Raw genomic sequence first — 18046 nt, 5'->3', positions numbered from 1 at the left:
TCCACAAAAAAATGTTTTAGCTATGTTACGTTTACTAGTTTAATTTTTTAAGCACTATCACTGGAATTCAGTGAATTTGTCTTGTTTACAAATCTTTTATTACACCTTGTATAAAAGATAGAACGTAATAGGACACAAGCAGAGTTTGTATATATTTATTTATTGTATTTATTTATTCATTAGTACATATATGTGTACAGGGCAGAGTTAATGCTAAAAGCATTCTCTCCCAGTCAACCATAGGGTAATGTCAGAGTACTCGAATGCGGTACTAGTAATTATTGATATACATACATACTGAAATTATATATATATATATATATATATATATATATATATATATATATATATATATATATATATATATATATTATTTATATAATATAGTATATGTTATATACTTACACATATATAACATATACTATATTATATACGAAATGGAGAATAATATAAAGTACTTATACATAATGCTTAAACTTATGTTTATGTCCTGAACAATGTATTTAATAAAACGTTTTCAAGGCAGTCGATACGTAATTATCGGACTTACAAAGTAGAAGCTATCATTACAATACATCAATTATCGGTTGACCATGTACATAATTGAAAAGGCGTTACTTGTAATGGCATGTTTATACAGAGTTACATGAAAATCGACTGTAAAGTTCATTTTATCCTTCGATCTAAATGGATATGAAATAGTTGTGACTCATGAAGTACAGAGAAATGACTCTTTTTTTTATTATACTGAAGCAGAAATAAATAAAAATTAAGATTAATTAATAATTATGAACATAAAGTCATTGCCTCAAAAATTATACAAAAATATTTATCGAATTATTAGAGATTTTTCCAGCTTTAATCAATAAGCATTTCAATGAATCAAAAGAAAAGAGCCAATTTATTTAAGAAATTACAAATAAAATATGTGAATGGGCGTCATATATAACATATAGATTCATCACTTATTTCTGTCACAAGTGTCACAGAACAATAAATGTACTGTCATGTTTCAGATTTCGGCATGAAATACAATAAGAATATACTTTAACTTACTTTAATTTTAGTTTTTAGTGTGTATTGCTTAAAGTGAACATTTTATTTTGCATTTCATTTATTAATGTTTTTCTATAGCCTTGTTTTTAATTTATTATTTTTTATGTGTTGATTTTGTAGAATGAAATTGATAAATTGTATATTATACGTAATTTACCTATTGTCTACCTACAGTGTGCTGATGTCCTCTGTAAACTAAAGGCATTCTTGTATAATAACAATAATCAAATAATGTAACTAGACATTGGAATAGTAAATATCTAGGATAGATTAGTACTTATATACTACTACTCGTAGTACTTTCAACAAGCGTCCATAGGCTACAATCACCTCGTTTACCATCAAACGGGTCGTATGCTTCTTTGCCAATGAGTAGCATAAAAAAAATATCGACAGTAAAGCGACCCAAGTGTTAATCGAGTTATTTGGACAAAGCAAACTACGAAAACCTTAATTTACAACAACAACAGTTTAATGTAGAGATTCTGTTGAGATATTGTTCGTAACAAAAACACAATTAGGTAGAAGGTGCTTTGTAAATTCCTTAGTTGGGAGCCCTCGAGACTTGGAAATTAAATTACAACACCAAAGTACATGATGCAGCTGTCTAAAACTATCTAAAGTGGGATTAGGGGAGAATATACTGTATTCGCAAACTAATAGTAACAAAGCCGTTACATTGAACCAGTATCATAAAGTAATACTTAGTAAGTACATTACTAAATCTAAAAGAATGTATGTAATCGAATACTATACTATGTGTGTTGTACATTTTTTATTATCTTAAATTATCTATTCTACTAATATTCTAATAATATAATAAAATTGTAACTAAACAATGTCTGTATATGGAAGATATTTAATAGGATATTTATAAAAAGATTGATGAATGTGGAAGAAGCGAAAGAAGTTTGTTTGAATCGAAGCATTTGACGTTCCATTGTTTCTGCCTATCCTAATGGAAGGCAGGCGTGACAGATTGTATGTATATATTTAATAGGTTTGATTAGGAGCAATAGAAGTCAAAACATTTTTTTTTATTTTGTCTGTCTGTCTGTCTGTTAGTTCCAGAAAAAACAAACGCTTTTGCACCATATGGTGCAATATGAGATTGAGTATTAAGCCGAATGAGGTTTTGTATATGTTAATTTGATACGTTTTATTTTATTTGATATATATATATATATATATATATATATATATATATATATATATATATATATATATTCTTTTCTTTTTTGTTCTTCAGGCCAAAAATCCATTTCTGTAATCCGTTGCAGCTTCACCTAACATAAAATTATTCTAAAGTCCTGTGAAGTTAAACAACATTTTGGATATCTATTTTCATTCTGTTAACAGCTGCCTGTTAGATGCAGGTAGTGATTTCCTGCTCTGTATTGCATATTAAGTCCCCCGGGCCGCCGGTGTGGGGTAAATTCGAGGTCACAGAACCAGGTCAGTGCCAAGGCAGCCTTGGCCCAGCTGACTTGTTGATATAGAAACGACAGCGTGCTCGAATAGATGTGACCAATAACATTTCTGTGACTCTAAACTTTATATAACATGATCATAGGTTCTAACAGCTTTGTATTTAGCAATATATAGTATCAGGTTGACCTACACGTGGACACTCCTGGATACTTCATTTCTAATGAATTTCTCACGATGACCTAGCTGGCCTGCTTACTTGTCATCCCTCACGGATACCTCGCTAACGAATTTAGCGCAGACAGAGTTACCATTCCATATTCATGCCATAAAAAAAACAGAACAATAATGACCAAGTAAACATTTACACTCTACTTCTCTATAAATAAAACTGTCTTCTTGTCAAAGTATCTGATCGTGTGCCGATTGTACTGTTAGCGTGGGCTTTTAGTTTAGTTATGAGACCCTCTCCATCTTTAATATATATTATGTTTTCTTGCCACAAATATAACATCTGTCTATTCATATATGTATAGATATATGTATTATACATGCTGTCTGATGCAGTAATATTTTCCAAGTTTTATCAAATCTTATTTCACAGTTTTAATTTTTTTACGCATTTAGAATGGCAAATAAGTTTACGGCCCACCTGATGGAAAATGATAATCGTCGCTTGTTAGCCATTCTAAATAGCATAAAAAAATATAGTTAGATAAATACCAAGAGCTGAAAGAAAAGGGTCTTAGTTCATTTATTTTTTATATTATCTATGTTTTGCTATAACTACGTCAATTTTGAAGAGATTCCGATTATCGATGTCTATATTCTTTTCTATTCTATTCTGAGAATAATATAGAATCTAATATATACCTGTACTAAATGTCATCCAAATCCGTTACATATTTATAAAGTTTCACATTCATAATATTAGTAAGGCATCTTTCCTTTCACATTTCACCCTTTAGCCAATCACTAATTATCTATTATTATAATTAACTATTATCATTTTCATAAACGAGGTATTGTGATATTAAATATCCATCCTTCTCTATCTGTTCTTTTAATCCATTGGTTATTGGCAATTTTGTTTAAAGAAAAAAATCGAAAAATTAATTCATTTTTTCCTGCTTTATTATTTACCGCTTTGCGGAACACAAAACCACTCTGACAAAAGTCAGTCAGAGTGTATTTCCGTTCCGCTTCTGTCATGTTACACTGTTTCTTGAAGTTATTAGAATTAAGTTCAAATTAAGTATTTACTATAGGCAGTTTCATTTTAGTGCTGTCGAAAAACAATTTTACAACATTTTTTCTTAACGTTAAGTAGTTTGCATTATTTATGAAATTACAAATATGAAATTATATAACTAACTTGATCTTACTACAATACAGAACCCTCGGGGACGAAGTACTACTCGCACTTAAAATTTTTAGGTTTTCATATCACATTGGTAAAAGTGCATTTTTTTTTAATCGCCCATTCATTTCTCGCATCCTATTGACTGTAGTATATTATTTAAACAAAAAACAATTTTCAGGAAGATCCTAAATCCCAAAGTCGAATTAGATACTACCTATTTCAAATATATCTTATGAAAAGTTTATTTTAATTCTTTTGGAATTGCTTTTTATACTGCTTAGTTTTTTACTTATGATCAAAAATATAAAAAATATATCTATTTGCAATCTATTTAATATTTTCAAGTTATGTTTGTAAAAACTAAACCTGGATTTATTGTTCAGTTTACGTATATAAATTACAGTAAAATATTTTAAAGATCTTTCTGCCTTTAAACTGAACCTAGCTTATTAATATTCCACACTAATGACGATAAAGTCCACGGCGTTTTGCATAAACTGGAAAGTTAATTTAATTTTGCGTAGTTTCTTGGTCTCTAGAGTAATGAGATAACTTTATTATTAATAAGTTATATCCATTTCATTCGGTTGAGTATATATTTTTCGTTAAATTGTTGCAGTAATGAGTGTAACATGTTACAGGAAAATGTATTTTGTGAAAAATATCAGTTTTCTCTAAGTAAAATAATACGATGAAAGCTTTCATTTATCGAAGCCATACAAATAGAAAATTTAAAAATATTAACATGAGAATAATGAAAACGAAAAATGATATAAAATATATAAAAATAAAACGAAAATAATAATCACATTTCCGTCTGTATATCCTATTTCCTAATCTTACAATAAACGCTAATTTTAATAATAACTTTAGAAAAATATACGGATTTGATTAGAATTTTGTATACAGATAGGCTATAGCCTAACTTAGACCTTGGGATACTATACGATATTCTATACTACATATTGATTTACACAAGCAAAGCAGCGAGATATAACTACTAAATCATAACTTAGTTGTCGTCTTTTACTATCATATAAGTTATTATCTAAATACTATACTGTTATTACTACTGATACATTTGATTAAAATTGTAGATATCAACAATCAAAACTAGCAAACTTATAGAAAGAACAATTGGGCCAGGTTAATTATAAATTCAATTAATAAGTATTTTGTAATTTATAAAATTAATTTTTGTGGATCTAAAAATTAATTTCTTGTATATTACTTTATAACTTAGGGACAAACAAGAATACGGCTTACCAGATGGTAAACGATTATCGCTGCCCATAGGCCTTCAGAACATCAGAGAAATTGCAAGTCTATTGCCGGCCTTTTAAGAAAAAAAAAATGACTGTATAAAAACAGTAAATTGTGGCAATAATAAAAAATATATAAATATAATAAACATTATACGTAGTAGAGCATGCGGATGCAACCACAAGCGAAGATTAGTATAAACTAATCTTCGCTTGTGGTTGCATCCGCATGCTTTATTTCAAGAGTTGATTTATTTCAAGAGTTCCAGAATAAATTCATCACAACCGTTGTTCTGATTGGAAATCATTTTCATTAACCAGCTTTTTTACATTACGAGTACTTGAATTAAACGAAATGTCTCCAGAATAACCGCTATCTGTCACTGTCAGATATAAGCTTAGTTCTTGAATACACAAGCTTGTTCAATTTACCCAACGCCTAGTGATCTCTGGAAGACAAAGGAGCTCAATTAATTTATGTATTTATGGATCTACCGAGTTAACATTCTCACTGACTCGAAAAATGGAGGAGCAATTTAATTTTCTGTTATTTTTTTTCTGTGCTACTCATTATCTTCGCCTATTGTGATCCGATTAAATACTTTTTTTTTTAATTTTTATTAATAAGGTTTACTTCGTAATTGATTCACTATAGACGTAGTACAACGTAATCAAATTCACAAATAAGCATATCTCATCGCCCCGTGACTGTATATTTTAACTGACTTCAAAGAGACTGAGATTCTCAATTCAGTTGTATATATGTTTGTTACCCCATAAATACGTCTCTTATAAACCGATTTGAGAAATTCTTTTTTTTATCTGAAAAGATTTATTTACAGATTTTTCCCGTATAAATGTTATCAAAATCGGTCCAATAGTTTGGTGTTTAAACCAAAATAACTGGTTTCGCCACAATTGAAGTCGATTTTGTTTGTGAAACAAATCAATCCTAATTATTAGTATATCTTACGCAATATCTTTATCACATATTAAACTGTAGGGTATCCAAATTCAATTCAGAATCGAACAAATTTGAAGATTATTTTTTGGAGTAAATTATCATTTAAAGAAAATACAAACAACAATTATGTTTTAAGAGACGTCAGAGACTCACTCAAGTCTTGTAGTTTATTATTTATTTTCTTCTTATTATGGGCTATAAATTTAATTCCACTTATCGCTAACTTGACGACCTTCATTATTTGTATTTTATAAGCTCTGCGCCGTTCGTCTCAAACGAGACTTTATGTTTAAACTATTTTAATAATAAGTATTATTAATTATTATAAATATTACTAATTCGTTCTTACCCTTACTTTTCCTCTCGATCCTTATATTTGATAATTTATTTCCTCATTTTTTACATCTTAGCACCCTAATCACTCAAACATACATCATGTAATCGAGGGAAAGAGATTGCTAATAATGGGGTCCAATTGCTAGTAATATACCCTATTAGATCGGCCTCCACGCAGTCCCCTCTGAAAACAGTCGCGGTAAATTACTGTTGCATTCCTCACGAAGGGCCAACTGACCTGCTTTCATTTTCATTTGTCATCTCTTACTAGTGCCCCGACAGAAAATACTAATAGCGCAGGTGGAATTACCATTCCATATTCACCCATTTAAAAAAAATCGTCGTAAAATTTAATTATATACATAGTATTCGGTTTGGAAAAACATATAGGCTTCTTCTTATTCCAGCCACGAAATGTTGTATAGAAACTTGTCTGAAACATACATATGTATGTATATACATACATATATATATACATACATATCTAAACATCTTTCTATTCTATGAATATTCTTTTGGTATCTTTCTATTTTACAAGTATTCTCTAATTTGGAATGTATTAACCATCGATTACCATTATATCAACAAAGCATTAAAAAAATACGAAAACCCATTTCAAGAGTTAAACGAGGCCTTTGTAAACAGGGCGTTAATCTTCCTTTACAATACCCATCAAACATCCCAGAATAAAGATACACTGATCGACAATATATTTGTACAGGGCACAATTGAGAATACACAATATATAAAAAGTAAATACCTAAATACACGAGAATAAATTTACAACTCGGATTGTAGGTACTCATTATCTACTTTTTTTATACTTAACTTTAACTTAACTTAGAATGGCAATCAAGCTGACGGTCCACCTGATGAAAAGTGGTAACCGTCGCCGAGTGTTATTCCTCTGTACCCAGTAAATTCATGCCCTATCCCACCCTTCAAACCGAAACACAGCCATGCAAACACAACTGCTTCACGGTTGAAACACGAATGGGACAGAGGTACCCAAGCAATCGACTTTTGTACAAAGCATAATATATAGGAAGATTGCAAACATATTAGACCATTTTTGGAAAACGATATAGAGATGAGAGGGCTCATGTTCCAATGAACATGGCATTGGCAAGAGAGGTCAATACCTCTCTTGCCAATGTCGATTGAAACATGCTGTTTTACTCAAGAACAGTCACATATACTTTAGTTTTTTTTTTTTTTTGCTTTTTATTAACACCTAATTCATTTATCATCATAAAATTTCTTATCTCGAGACTTCTTCAATGAATTCTTTAGTATAATTTTTACTAGAGGAAGACTTTATAGAAAAATTTGCTTGGACACCTGTGTCCCATTTGTATTTCTACCGGAAAGCAGTTGTGTTTGCATGGCTATGTTTCAGTTTGAAGGGTAGGATATAGCAGTGAATTTACAGGGTAGGAATAACACCTGAGTCCTCAGGAATAAAATGTAAAGGGGGATATCATGGGGGAAACAGTATACTCTGTTATGTCCATGGTACTGCTCATGTCTATAGACGATGGTTACCACTTTCCATCAGGTGGGCCGACAGCTTATCTGCCATTCTAAGCTGTATAAAAAAAATAAGCTCCCTTCAACCTAATTATTTTTATTTGTTACAATCAATAGAAATCCATTTGTGACCCGCTAATTCACTGGATCATTTTTCACCGCACCAGTGTAATTAATTAATTATATAAAACAAATGTAATTAAAAGTATTTCCAAATGAGATTACACAGTCAAAATTTATTATCATTAATATAATATTAAAAATTCTCAAATGATAAATAAATTCCTTCATCTTGAACTCTAAAATCTTTCATCGCACCTTTCAAGATGTTGGGCGAAAAGTACCCTATAGGTTTTTATGACCAGTCGGTGAACTGAGTGCGCAAATTAAGAAGGTAATAATGTGTTTACATAGTCATACCTTTTTTATAGCTAAGCCGGCTCAAAGCTTGAATTGTTCGAGTGTAACGTATATGCGCTACACTACATTACATTATATTGTAATTGTTTGTATCATAGTAAATATACATAGTATAAAACAAAGTCACTTCCCGTCTGTCTGACCCTATGTATGCTTAGATCTTTAAAACTACGCAATGAATTTTAATGCGATTTTTTTTATTAGATAGAGTGATTCAAGAAAGGTTTATATGTATAATACATGCATAGTATAGTAGAGAAATACTGATAATTTTATCATACTTATAAATAAACGTTACGATAAATTAAAAAAATATATATTCAAAATTGTATTCTGTAGTATATTTAGAATCAGAATTACACCCGTGCGAAGCCGGGGCGGATCGCTAGTCGCTACTGAAGTAAATATATATATATAATATATATATATATATATATATATATATATATATATATATATATATATATATATATATATATATATATATATATATATATATATATATATATATATATATATATATATATATATATATATATATATATATATATATATATATATATATATTAAATTACTGATTTCTATTCTAACATTTCTAAAGATTTTATCAATTGAACACAAATTTATTACTGAATCGCAAGAAATATTTTCCTGAACGGAGAATTCAGAATTAATTTGTTTACTTCCATTTTAGCAAACTTAGTAAGAGCGATTATAAATTAATAAAATGATAGCGGTTAACAAGTGAAGACAAATTAAAGGGTTTCCTCGGACTTTTGTAAACGGTTTAAATTTTAATACCTGCGCTTACTGACTTCCATTAAGTAGAAATGTTTTATGCTATCTTCATTGTATATACAATCAAATAATTTTTTATATATATATATAGAAGAATATATATATATATATATATATATATATATATATATATATATATATTCAATATCAGATAAGTTACCATGACCATATCAGCGGTTAACTACCCCATTGCTGAACAAAGGCCTTCCTCTATTGCGGGGTTTTTCCAGTAGTTGCCACGCTTGGCAAGCAGGTTAGCAATCGTAGCTAGGTTTGGTGTCGTGTAAAGAGGGGCAATAATAATAAAATAATAATAATAATAAGTGAAATTTAAAAAATAATAATAATATAATAAACAATAAAAAAACAGCGGAATAAAAACACACTCTGGGTTTATCCGTCACTGCCCAAACATAGTCTCTCGCATAGTCACTTACCTACTTAGTAAATAGATTTAAAAAATTTTCTACATTTCTGAGAATGTAACATGTTATATGTATGATCATGAATGATGAATACAATTGTGAGCATACTCAATAGTAGTATACTCAGTAGTAGTAGAGTATCTTTAATAGTTTTAAATTTCATCAAAATGACTGTCATCCCGTCAGTCACATTTTTGCCTAAACTCAAGAATTCCAGACATAACTAAATAGCTGTTTTGTGTTTTAAATAAGTGACTCATATCTCTGTCTTTGCCTCTCAAGATTATAATGACTAAAATAATTTTAAGTGTTATTTATATTTACCTTACCTTTCCTATTTGTGACGCTCGTCCTCTTACATCTTCGTGTAAAGTTTCACGAAGGTCGGGTTGATGCTGCAAAAGTTTCTTTAATGTGATGTTCGAACGCGTTTGGCCTCGATCTTATTTTAGACTACAAGTTCAATGCTGTGACATAAGAACAAACTAATCTAACAAGTATATACATATATCATTTTAACCACGCACACTTGGGGGGAAAAGGGATTGTTAGTAATGGGGTCTAATAGCCCCATTACTAGCAATATACCCTCTCAGGTTGACCTCCACGCGGTTTCCCCCGGGTTGGTTATCATGTTTAATTCTTGTCAAATTCATCATGGTGGGCCTACTAACCTGCATTTATTCGCATCTTCCACTGGTACCTCGTCGGTGTATACCGATAACGCGGGCGGGGTTACCAATCCATTTTCACCCATTAAAAAAAAACCACGCACACTTAAAACTTAACTGTAAAAAAATGGTTATAATTTGTAAACACATTTAACCTAGTAGCTCATTGTCTTGCATGAAGAATGCGTAAATGACATTGTTTTTCTTTAAACAATAAAGCTTCACAATGATTTCTATCACCCCTGAACCAGGCGAATTTTGTTATATATTCTGAGTACTATATATTCAATTATTCATTCCGCATAATTATTATATACTTTTTGTGTAAATAGCTATGATGCGGCGCGGGTCGATGGCAATTGCCGGCGGCGGCGAGCCGCTGATCGTGGTGGAAGAGAGCGGGTCGGAAGATGCGGAGTCGTCTCCCCGCTCGTATGCACCAACCCGCGGTCTTTCCGTCGACCAGGAGTCACCCCCAGATCCGTACCATCTGTCTCCGTGGCGTGATACACGCAAGCACTCACTGCCTACCCCTTCGTGCACCACTGGACCTACAGCTAGCCAGGTTTGTATAATTCATCATCATTATCATCATATTAGCCATTAACTGTCCACTGTTGAACATAGGCCTCCCCCATAAAGGGAAGTTTTGCCAGTAGATGTCACACTTGGCAGGCAGGTTGACAAGCGCAGTTAGCCTTTGGTGATGTTTTAACCGAGACGTTGCCTATTTCTCGACCATTACGTTCCCTAAGTCACCTCTTACGACACCCATGGGAAAGGAAGGGGTGACCTATTCTAATCCAGGACCATACGGCATTTAATTTACATAAAAGAAAAAGACTGTACTATTCGCTTTAAGTCTTCTTTAAGTATTTCTTTGGTAGGTAACTTATTTTCATGCTATGTTTCAGCTTCAAGTGTATGATCGAATAATTATCATCAGAGCCTTACAATCTGTTGCAAATATTTACCATCAGATAAACTATATTTTTATTTTAGAATTTAATTCCCTTTACTTACATATTTTAAAGGAATTGTATCAAAAAATTATATTATATTATAAATTATATAAACATCTATAAGATGTACTAGAAGATTTGACATTGCGATCTAAGAAGAGTTTAATAAATACTTTAATAGTGAAAAAAACTTCCTAGTGGATTTTTCCGCAATATAAAATTCTTGATAAAGAACATACTAAGATTTCTTCAAAATCGGGAACATGCATGTAACATCCACATGTTACGGACGACCATTGACTGCAGTTACTGTATAGTTGTGTTAATTTTGTAGTAAAAACAAAAATATTTTATCGATAAACAGGTCCGGCGACTGTCCGAACGAGGCGAGAGCGCTGCTCGAGAAGCCCGTGAAGCGGCTTTCCTGGCCACTTTAAGTCAAGTTACGCCGCAACCAGGCGGTCGAAGGTAGAAAGCTTATCACCACTGATACTTTTATATGCCATATTGAGAGAAATTCATTTCTTTTTTCTTTTTAATTAATTATTGTTGTATCAGCCGTTAACTGCTGAACGTAACCTCCCTCGTAAGGAGGGTTTTGCCAGTAGTTGCCATGCTTGGCAGGTGAGTTGGCAACCGCAATTTGGCTTTTCATGATGTTTTAAGAGAGACGCTACTGCCCATCGCTCCACCATAAGCACTTATTATTATTAATTCAGACACTAGATTTAATTATATGAATGAAGCTTGATATTATCTGTTTATTAATACTTTATTGATCAACCTTACAAAAACGCAAGATCCAAGACAGACTTAATGCTATACTTGTATAACATTCTCTTCCAAACAGCTTTATTAACGTGATCGCTTATTGTCACTTTTATAGAGAGAGCGTTTGACAGTAATATTTATCAAACACTACTTTATGATCTATGATATATGGCCTGGGATAGAGCTGGCTGGAGGAAGCATGAATTAGTTGCACCGACAAGAGGAAACTCTTAAATGAAAAGAAGACTTTATGATCGTCTCCTTTTATTCAATAAAACTATGAAAATACCTACATGCAGCGGTATTTCATCATTATTTTGGTTTGTTCTCAGACATTCCGTAGTAACAATATCGCGAGTGCCCCAAGCGTTGTTCGGTCGGGGCCGCCGGGAGTCCATAGCTGCATTCCCGGCTTTGGCGCGTCGTAGAGATTCTGGTTCTGGTTCTAAGAAATGTAAGTAACTATGAATCTAATCTTACTAATTTCTAGATATTTAAGAAGAAATTATGTGAGCAGTCTTAATAAAAACAATAGTAGCCATAACAATATTTTTTAGAAATTTTGTCTGTATGTTCGTTCCGGCGTCACGCGAAAACTACTGCACCAAATTGGTTGCGGTTTAAACAGTTGTGTTTCTGAACATCTAGTTATAAACAGTATATATTTTACCTTGATACACTATCTAAAAGGGGTATATTTTATTGGTTTTCCTACTTCGGAACTCCACGCGTACGAAGTAGCGGACAAAAAGCTAGTCATGAATATAATATATGTATTCAAAGACACTTGTAAACATAGTATTCAAACAACTGTATAGATTTTTATGAAAATGACACTTTTAGCCTAATCCTATCTATTTAGTGACATGTAACAGAACAAGTATACCTTTTTTTTCAACATTCTTTTTCATCCTCGAAATTTTATAGCATTATTTTTGGGTGATTAAAAGAACAAAGTAATAGTGCAAGAGAACAATAATTTTATAAATTTTATATTTTTTCGCCTAGCCACCGTCATAATCGTACCTATATCATCCACTTATGAGAAACACATATCCAGCAGTGAACGGTGAGATATTATTGAGTTGTGATAAGTTAACACTCGTAGATCCTAACCGACGTGAATATAGCCGTGACTTAAAACTAGTATGATTTATAAAAATAATTATAAAAGAATACATTGATAAACTCAATTTAAATCCATTCGAATTCAATTACTTTAATATTCTTCAACAGTATCGACAAATATCGATGAAAGATATATTATGTCATATGGGTTGTTTATCTATTATATATAATTTATATCAATAAAAACAAATATTAAATTTTGTATATTTTATCATCTGGAAGTTGTTAAATAATTACTTTAATATACTTCACGAAATACAAAAATGAATTAATTAAAGACATATTGATTGAATTATCTGGCATTTGTATATTTTCGTGGTATAATTAGTTATGATAATAAAAGTTAAAATTTTAGTATTTAGTATTCAAGTAAGATAATGAATCTATATGACAACATAACATTAGAAACAACCTGACATGTAATCTAACTTTTGCAAATAAAATTGAAAAGAAATTGGAGTATGACGCAAAAATAACGAATAACAGCACTCTGATTTTAATTAAAATTAATCAACGCTCACCGCAATCTGGTTGGCTGAAATATTGGAATAGACCAAATGCTTTCGTTTTACATTATCAATTAATTTACAGGATAACGATGTATTTTAATATCGTCAGTATTGTACTAAGTGTACATTGGGTAATTGTTTTAACTCCATCTATATTTCAAGATTGTCCTAAAATATTATAGATGTAAAAATAATTTATAATCTACTATTTCGTTATATATTGATCGCAGGTCCACCAGCCACAGACACGCTTGGCAGTACTCATAATCTACAGCTTGATATTATGGACGACATTGTCCAAGCTCGGAAAGTGCGTATGCGTTTGTGGAATACTTCTAATGAACGCGTTTGCGAAGTACAACCTCTCGACGAGCGATCACCGATGAGTGGCTCCGTAAGATATACAAACCGAGGACGCAGGCATTCAGATTACGTGGGCTCGCCGTTGCCGCCGATTCCTGCACGTCGCCGCGCGTCTGAGATGCCTCCTGCACCCCCCATTCCACCACGGTCGGGTGCGGGTGTCGTGTGCACCGACACAGACTTGCATCACATGCTCAACGCTCTCACATCATCTGCCACTGAGATAGATCGTTGCGGAAGACCTGAGCGAACTAGGCGTCTAGCAGATATGCGTTCAGTCAGTTTTGATGCCTCCACGCTCCGAGACAACCCCACAGAGTCTGGTACTACATGGTTCACAAGACGACACCAAACATTAGCTACTAAAAAGAAAGAAAGTGAGCCGAAAAAAGGAAAGGTAACCTTCGCCGCAGATTCAAAACAAGGCCCCGGAGATGTTGCTGCTGTAGTCTGGGATAAACCGTCTGGGTCGGTTGTGGACGCCAGCGCTCTCGGGAGTGCAATAGAAGTATTTCTTAGAAAGAGCGGCGCCGTGATTGCCGATCCTAGTGCCTCTTCATCAGGTACAGCTACTGTAAAGGAGCCAGGGGAGGTTCGAACTAAGCCACGAGACATTCCAGGACCGAGCCGACGCTCTGAGGGGGAACGCTGGTACACAAACAGACCCGATGAGGAGGAAACGGCGGAGGGTTGCGACGCAACTCTTTGCTCATCGTTAAAAGACCTTTTCGTGTAGACGCTATTGTAGCGTTTAAAACTCTTGTAAATTATTAATTACCTATAGTTGTCAAATACAGGCTCGTTTCTTAAAGAGCGAGTAAGAGGTAGGTACGATCGTGTTACGTACCAACTTTATGAATCTTTCAATGTGATAGACTACGCGCCGGCGCCGGTCGTCCTGAGTCGACTCACGACCGACGCCTGCTCTGCGTGAAATTATTTTTAGAGTAAATTCTATTTTCATTGTAAATTTTTTGATATTAGCGATCAAAATATTGACTTATTGTTAGATAGAGAATTATATTCGTGATCGAAGGGCGCGCGTTTTCCACGCCGAGTGCAATCTCCCACCGCGCGCCTCACCCCACCCCATCTCGTTCGACAATCTGTGTCTTGTAATCCAGTGTTACCATTAAAACAATTAAAACTTTAAAATATAGCAGAAAAGTATGGAGGAGACGTTGGGAGAAACGTACGCTTAATAGAAAAAGGCGACTTCTAGTCGTCTTTTATCAATAAAATTTTTATCGATGTTATTTGGCATTTTCATTGCATTATTACTTTTCCCTGTAGCATTTCATTACAAAAATATAAGTATGGAGCTGTTATAATTGTAATAAAGTAAAGTAAAATTAAATTATGTAGTTGTTTAGTATACCTACAATAGTCCTCCATACATTCCCTTTAGAATTCCATACTGAAACTAATACTCGTATAAAATGGTTTTTCTCGATGTTTTGTATCATTACGGGACGCGCTGATAAGATTCGCTGTGAGCTCATTACACAAAGCGTATTCAGCATATTGCTATTTACAGAGATGACAAAGCCCGTTGTAAGCAAAAAAATCTACGTCATTACTGCAGCTGAAAGTTATTCTCTATATGTGCGTATCAACTCAATTCGGAAAAATATTTACGATTGTCCAAAGACTCAAGTTCATAATAACTTTTCGGTGAATAAGCACCTTTGTATTGTAACCGGTTTGATAGACACTTACTACTAGAACTTTTCCAATTACTTAAGTCTAAAGACGAATTCCCATAACTACACTGTATTCGATACACGTATGTCATATTATTGATTATCAATTCCAAACTCATATACTACGAGTATAACAACAATTTCTGAAACTGATAGTTGTGAGATTACTCAACTTCACCTTAATAATGTTATACTAAACACCTATGAAATATATTAATGGAATCAATTATTTTTATTTTGACTCTGTTAAACGGCGGTGCATTTGTTTTCCATATACATATATATATATTGATTCTACCATGTACTTTATTTTACGTTTTGTTTTAAATAAACAGATGTATAACATGGGTTTGTTTCTTTAAAAATCTTTCATAAATAATAGAATAACCTAACTTTTTATAACTTTTTAGACCGTGTAGTTAAATATAACCGAATCCCCAGGTCCAGTAAAATAAAATTGTGCAATGTCTTTAATGATTAGATCTCTTTAAGATATTCTTAATAGAGTTGATTTAGTAATGTAACTGAATACTTAATACACAGGAAAAGGAATATTTTTATAAGATAATAACATTAATAATACAATTTGTATAAAATTATTAAACTATAACCAAAAAATAATTTTCATAAATCAGTTATTTTCGCTTGCTGATTTGATTTGATTTGATCGCTAATTCGAGTATCGAGTTGATGATTTGACTTCAAACCCAGACAATGCTCTTCTTCGAAGAGAAAAATCGCTTCTTATTGGTAGTGGCATTTACTATTATCACTTTAACCAGTAATAGCAACGTATGAAGAATACCTACTGTTGAAGTCACAGTGTATTCTGTGATGTACGTAATGCTGATCATACCTGTAGGCAACGATTACTACTTTTTATTTTTTTATTTAGATGAACTGTTTATTTGTTTGCATTCTGAGTTGTTTAAAACAGTAACTTGGCCATGCACTAAAGAAAATCAGAAAAAATATAAATCTTTATACAATAGTCTGCCTTTCTCTGTCCCACTCATATTCCTGCTCAAGCACAAAAACGTGTCGCTGTGTTTTCATTTAAAGACAATGAAATTACATGGTACAGAGGACATACACAGACATAAAGGCAATACCTAATACATAATTCCTTAGAATTGCAACATATGAGACTCCATAGTTTTTTTTTTATTTATTATTATATTAGGCTGTGGCTAGAAGCTATCAGACAAGTGCCATAGAGTAGGTAATTTGTGATATTTATGATGAAGTTTTTGTGAGGTCTTTCGTTATTTTTGTTCCAACTTTTAGTCATCAACTAGGTTGTTATTCTAAATAAAGATTTTCAAAGAAATATGTTTTACTTTTTAAACATGCCAAAATAAAAAATACTAGTTATTTTATTCTCTACAGTGTTGTTTTTTTTTCAAGTAAGAATACGAGTTTTTTTTTTTTTTATGGGTGAAAATGGTATGGTAACCCCGCCTGCGCTAACGGGATACGCTGGTGGAGCACCAGTGAAGGCTGATAGATGAGAACGAAAACAGGCCAGTTAGCCCATCATGATGAATTCATCAGGAATTAGCCATGATAGTTTCCAGGGGGAACTGCGAGGAGGTCGACCTGGTTATATATTGCTAGCAATGGGATTCTCAGTCTCCATTACTAACAATCTCTTTCCCCCCAGTAAGAATACGAGTAGTGTACTCTCCAATACTTTGGTATGCATGCATGTAATGAAATGGTACCAGTGGAAGATTAAACGATGAGGACAACATGAGATCAGCTTTTTTACTTTTTTATTAATGGATTATAATAGAATGGTACCCCATCTGTGCTGTTGGTATTCGCTAGAATAATGAAAAATAAGGATGAATGTAGTTCAATTGGCCCACTAGGACTTCAATAGGAATTAATCTGAGGTATCAGGAATTTCCGGAGTGATCACATGGCGGTCATCAACTTGACAGGGTTTACTGTTAGCAATGGAGCCTGGAGCCGCTACTTTCTGTTTCTCTTCCCTCACAACAGGTAAGCTAAACTATTGTAATATATTTAATAAGAATTAACCATGATATTTGACTGAAGAGAGAGACTGTATGAAGATTGTCTTGATATTACTGGCAATGGTAACTAGAAACCGGCCTCTCCCCTTCCCTGTAATTTCAACTTGGCGAAAATATAAAGGTCGTTGATTTTTACAAATAACTCATTTTTACCCGTGACTTCGTCTGCATAACCGGGATATGTTTACTGACCGGGACAAAAAGTAGCTACATTTATGTATATACATACCAGATTTCATAGTGATTGGGTAAACGTTAAAGTGCTATAAGATGCTAGTGCAAACAAAGAAACTGACTTTACATTTATAAATAAGT

The 18046-nt window shown here is 32.6% G+C and overlaps 1 protein-coding gene across 2 annotated transcripts in view; it reads left to right on the top strand.

The window, feature by feature from the left end:
• The window catches only part of LOC113515564 (uncharacterized), a 51604-nt gene extending 35184 nt beyond the window's left edge, over positions 1 to 16420 (top strand). Inside the window, exons 1-5 of one of the 2 annotated variants that reach the window (XM_052893257.1) lie at positions 8307 to 8333; positions 10586 to 10818; positions 11580 to 11683; positions 12319 to 12440; positions 13854 to 16420. In XM_052893257.1, the coding sequence (XP_052749217.1) occupies positions 10588 to 10818; positions 11580 to 11683; positions 12319 to 12440; positions 13854 to 14722 (1326 nt within the window). In that variant the 5' untranslated portion in view covers positions 8307 to 8333; positions 10586 to 10587 and the 3' untranslated portion in view covers positions 14723 to 16420. Of the gene's footprint in view, positions 1 to 8306; positions 8334 to 10585; positions 10819 to 11579; positions 11684 to 12318; positions 12441 to 13853 lie in introns of those variants that run through there. The other variant, XM_026899821.3, reaches the window with a different exon arrangement.
• Positions 16421 to 18046: the final 1626 nt, after the last annotated feature.

The sequence above is a fragment of the Galleria mellonella genome, unplaced genomic scaffold (assembly GCF_026898425.1).
Source record: "Galleria mellonella isolate WM207_F2 unplaced genomic scaffold, CSIRO_AGI_GalMel_v1 utg173, whole genome shotgun sequence".
NCBI classification, from domain to species: Eukaryota; Metazoa; Arthropoda; class Insecta; order Lepidoptera; family Pyralidae; genus Galleria; species Galleria mellonella.
Note: the sequence above shows the minus strand (reverse complement) of the source record. Positions and strands in the feature narration are given on the sequence as shown.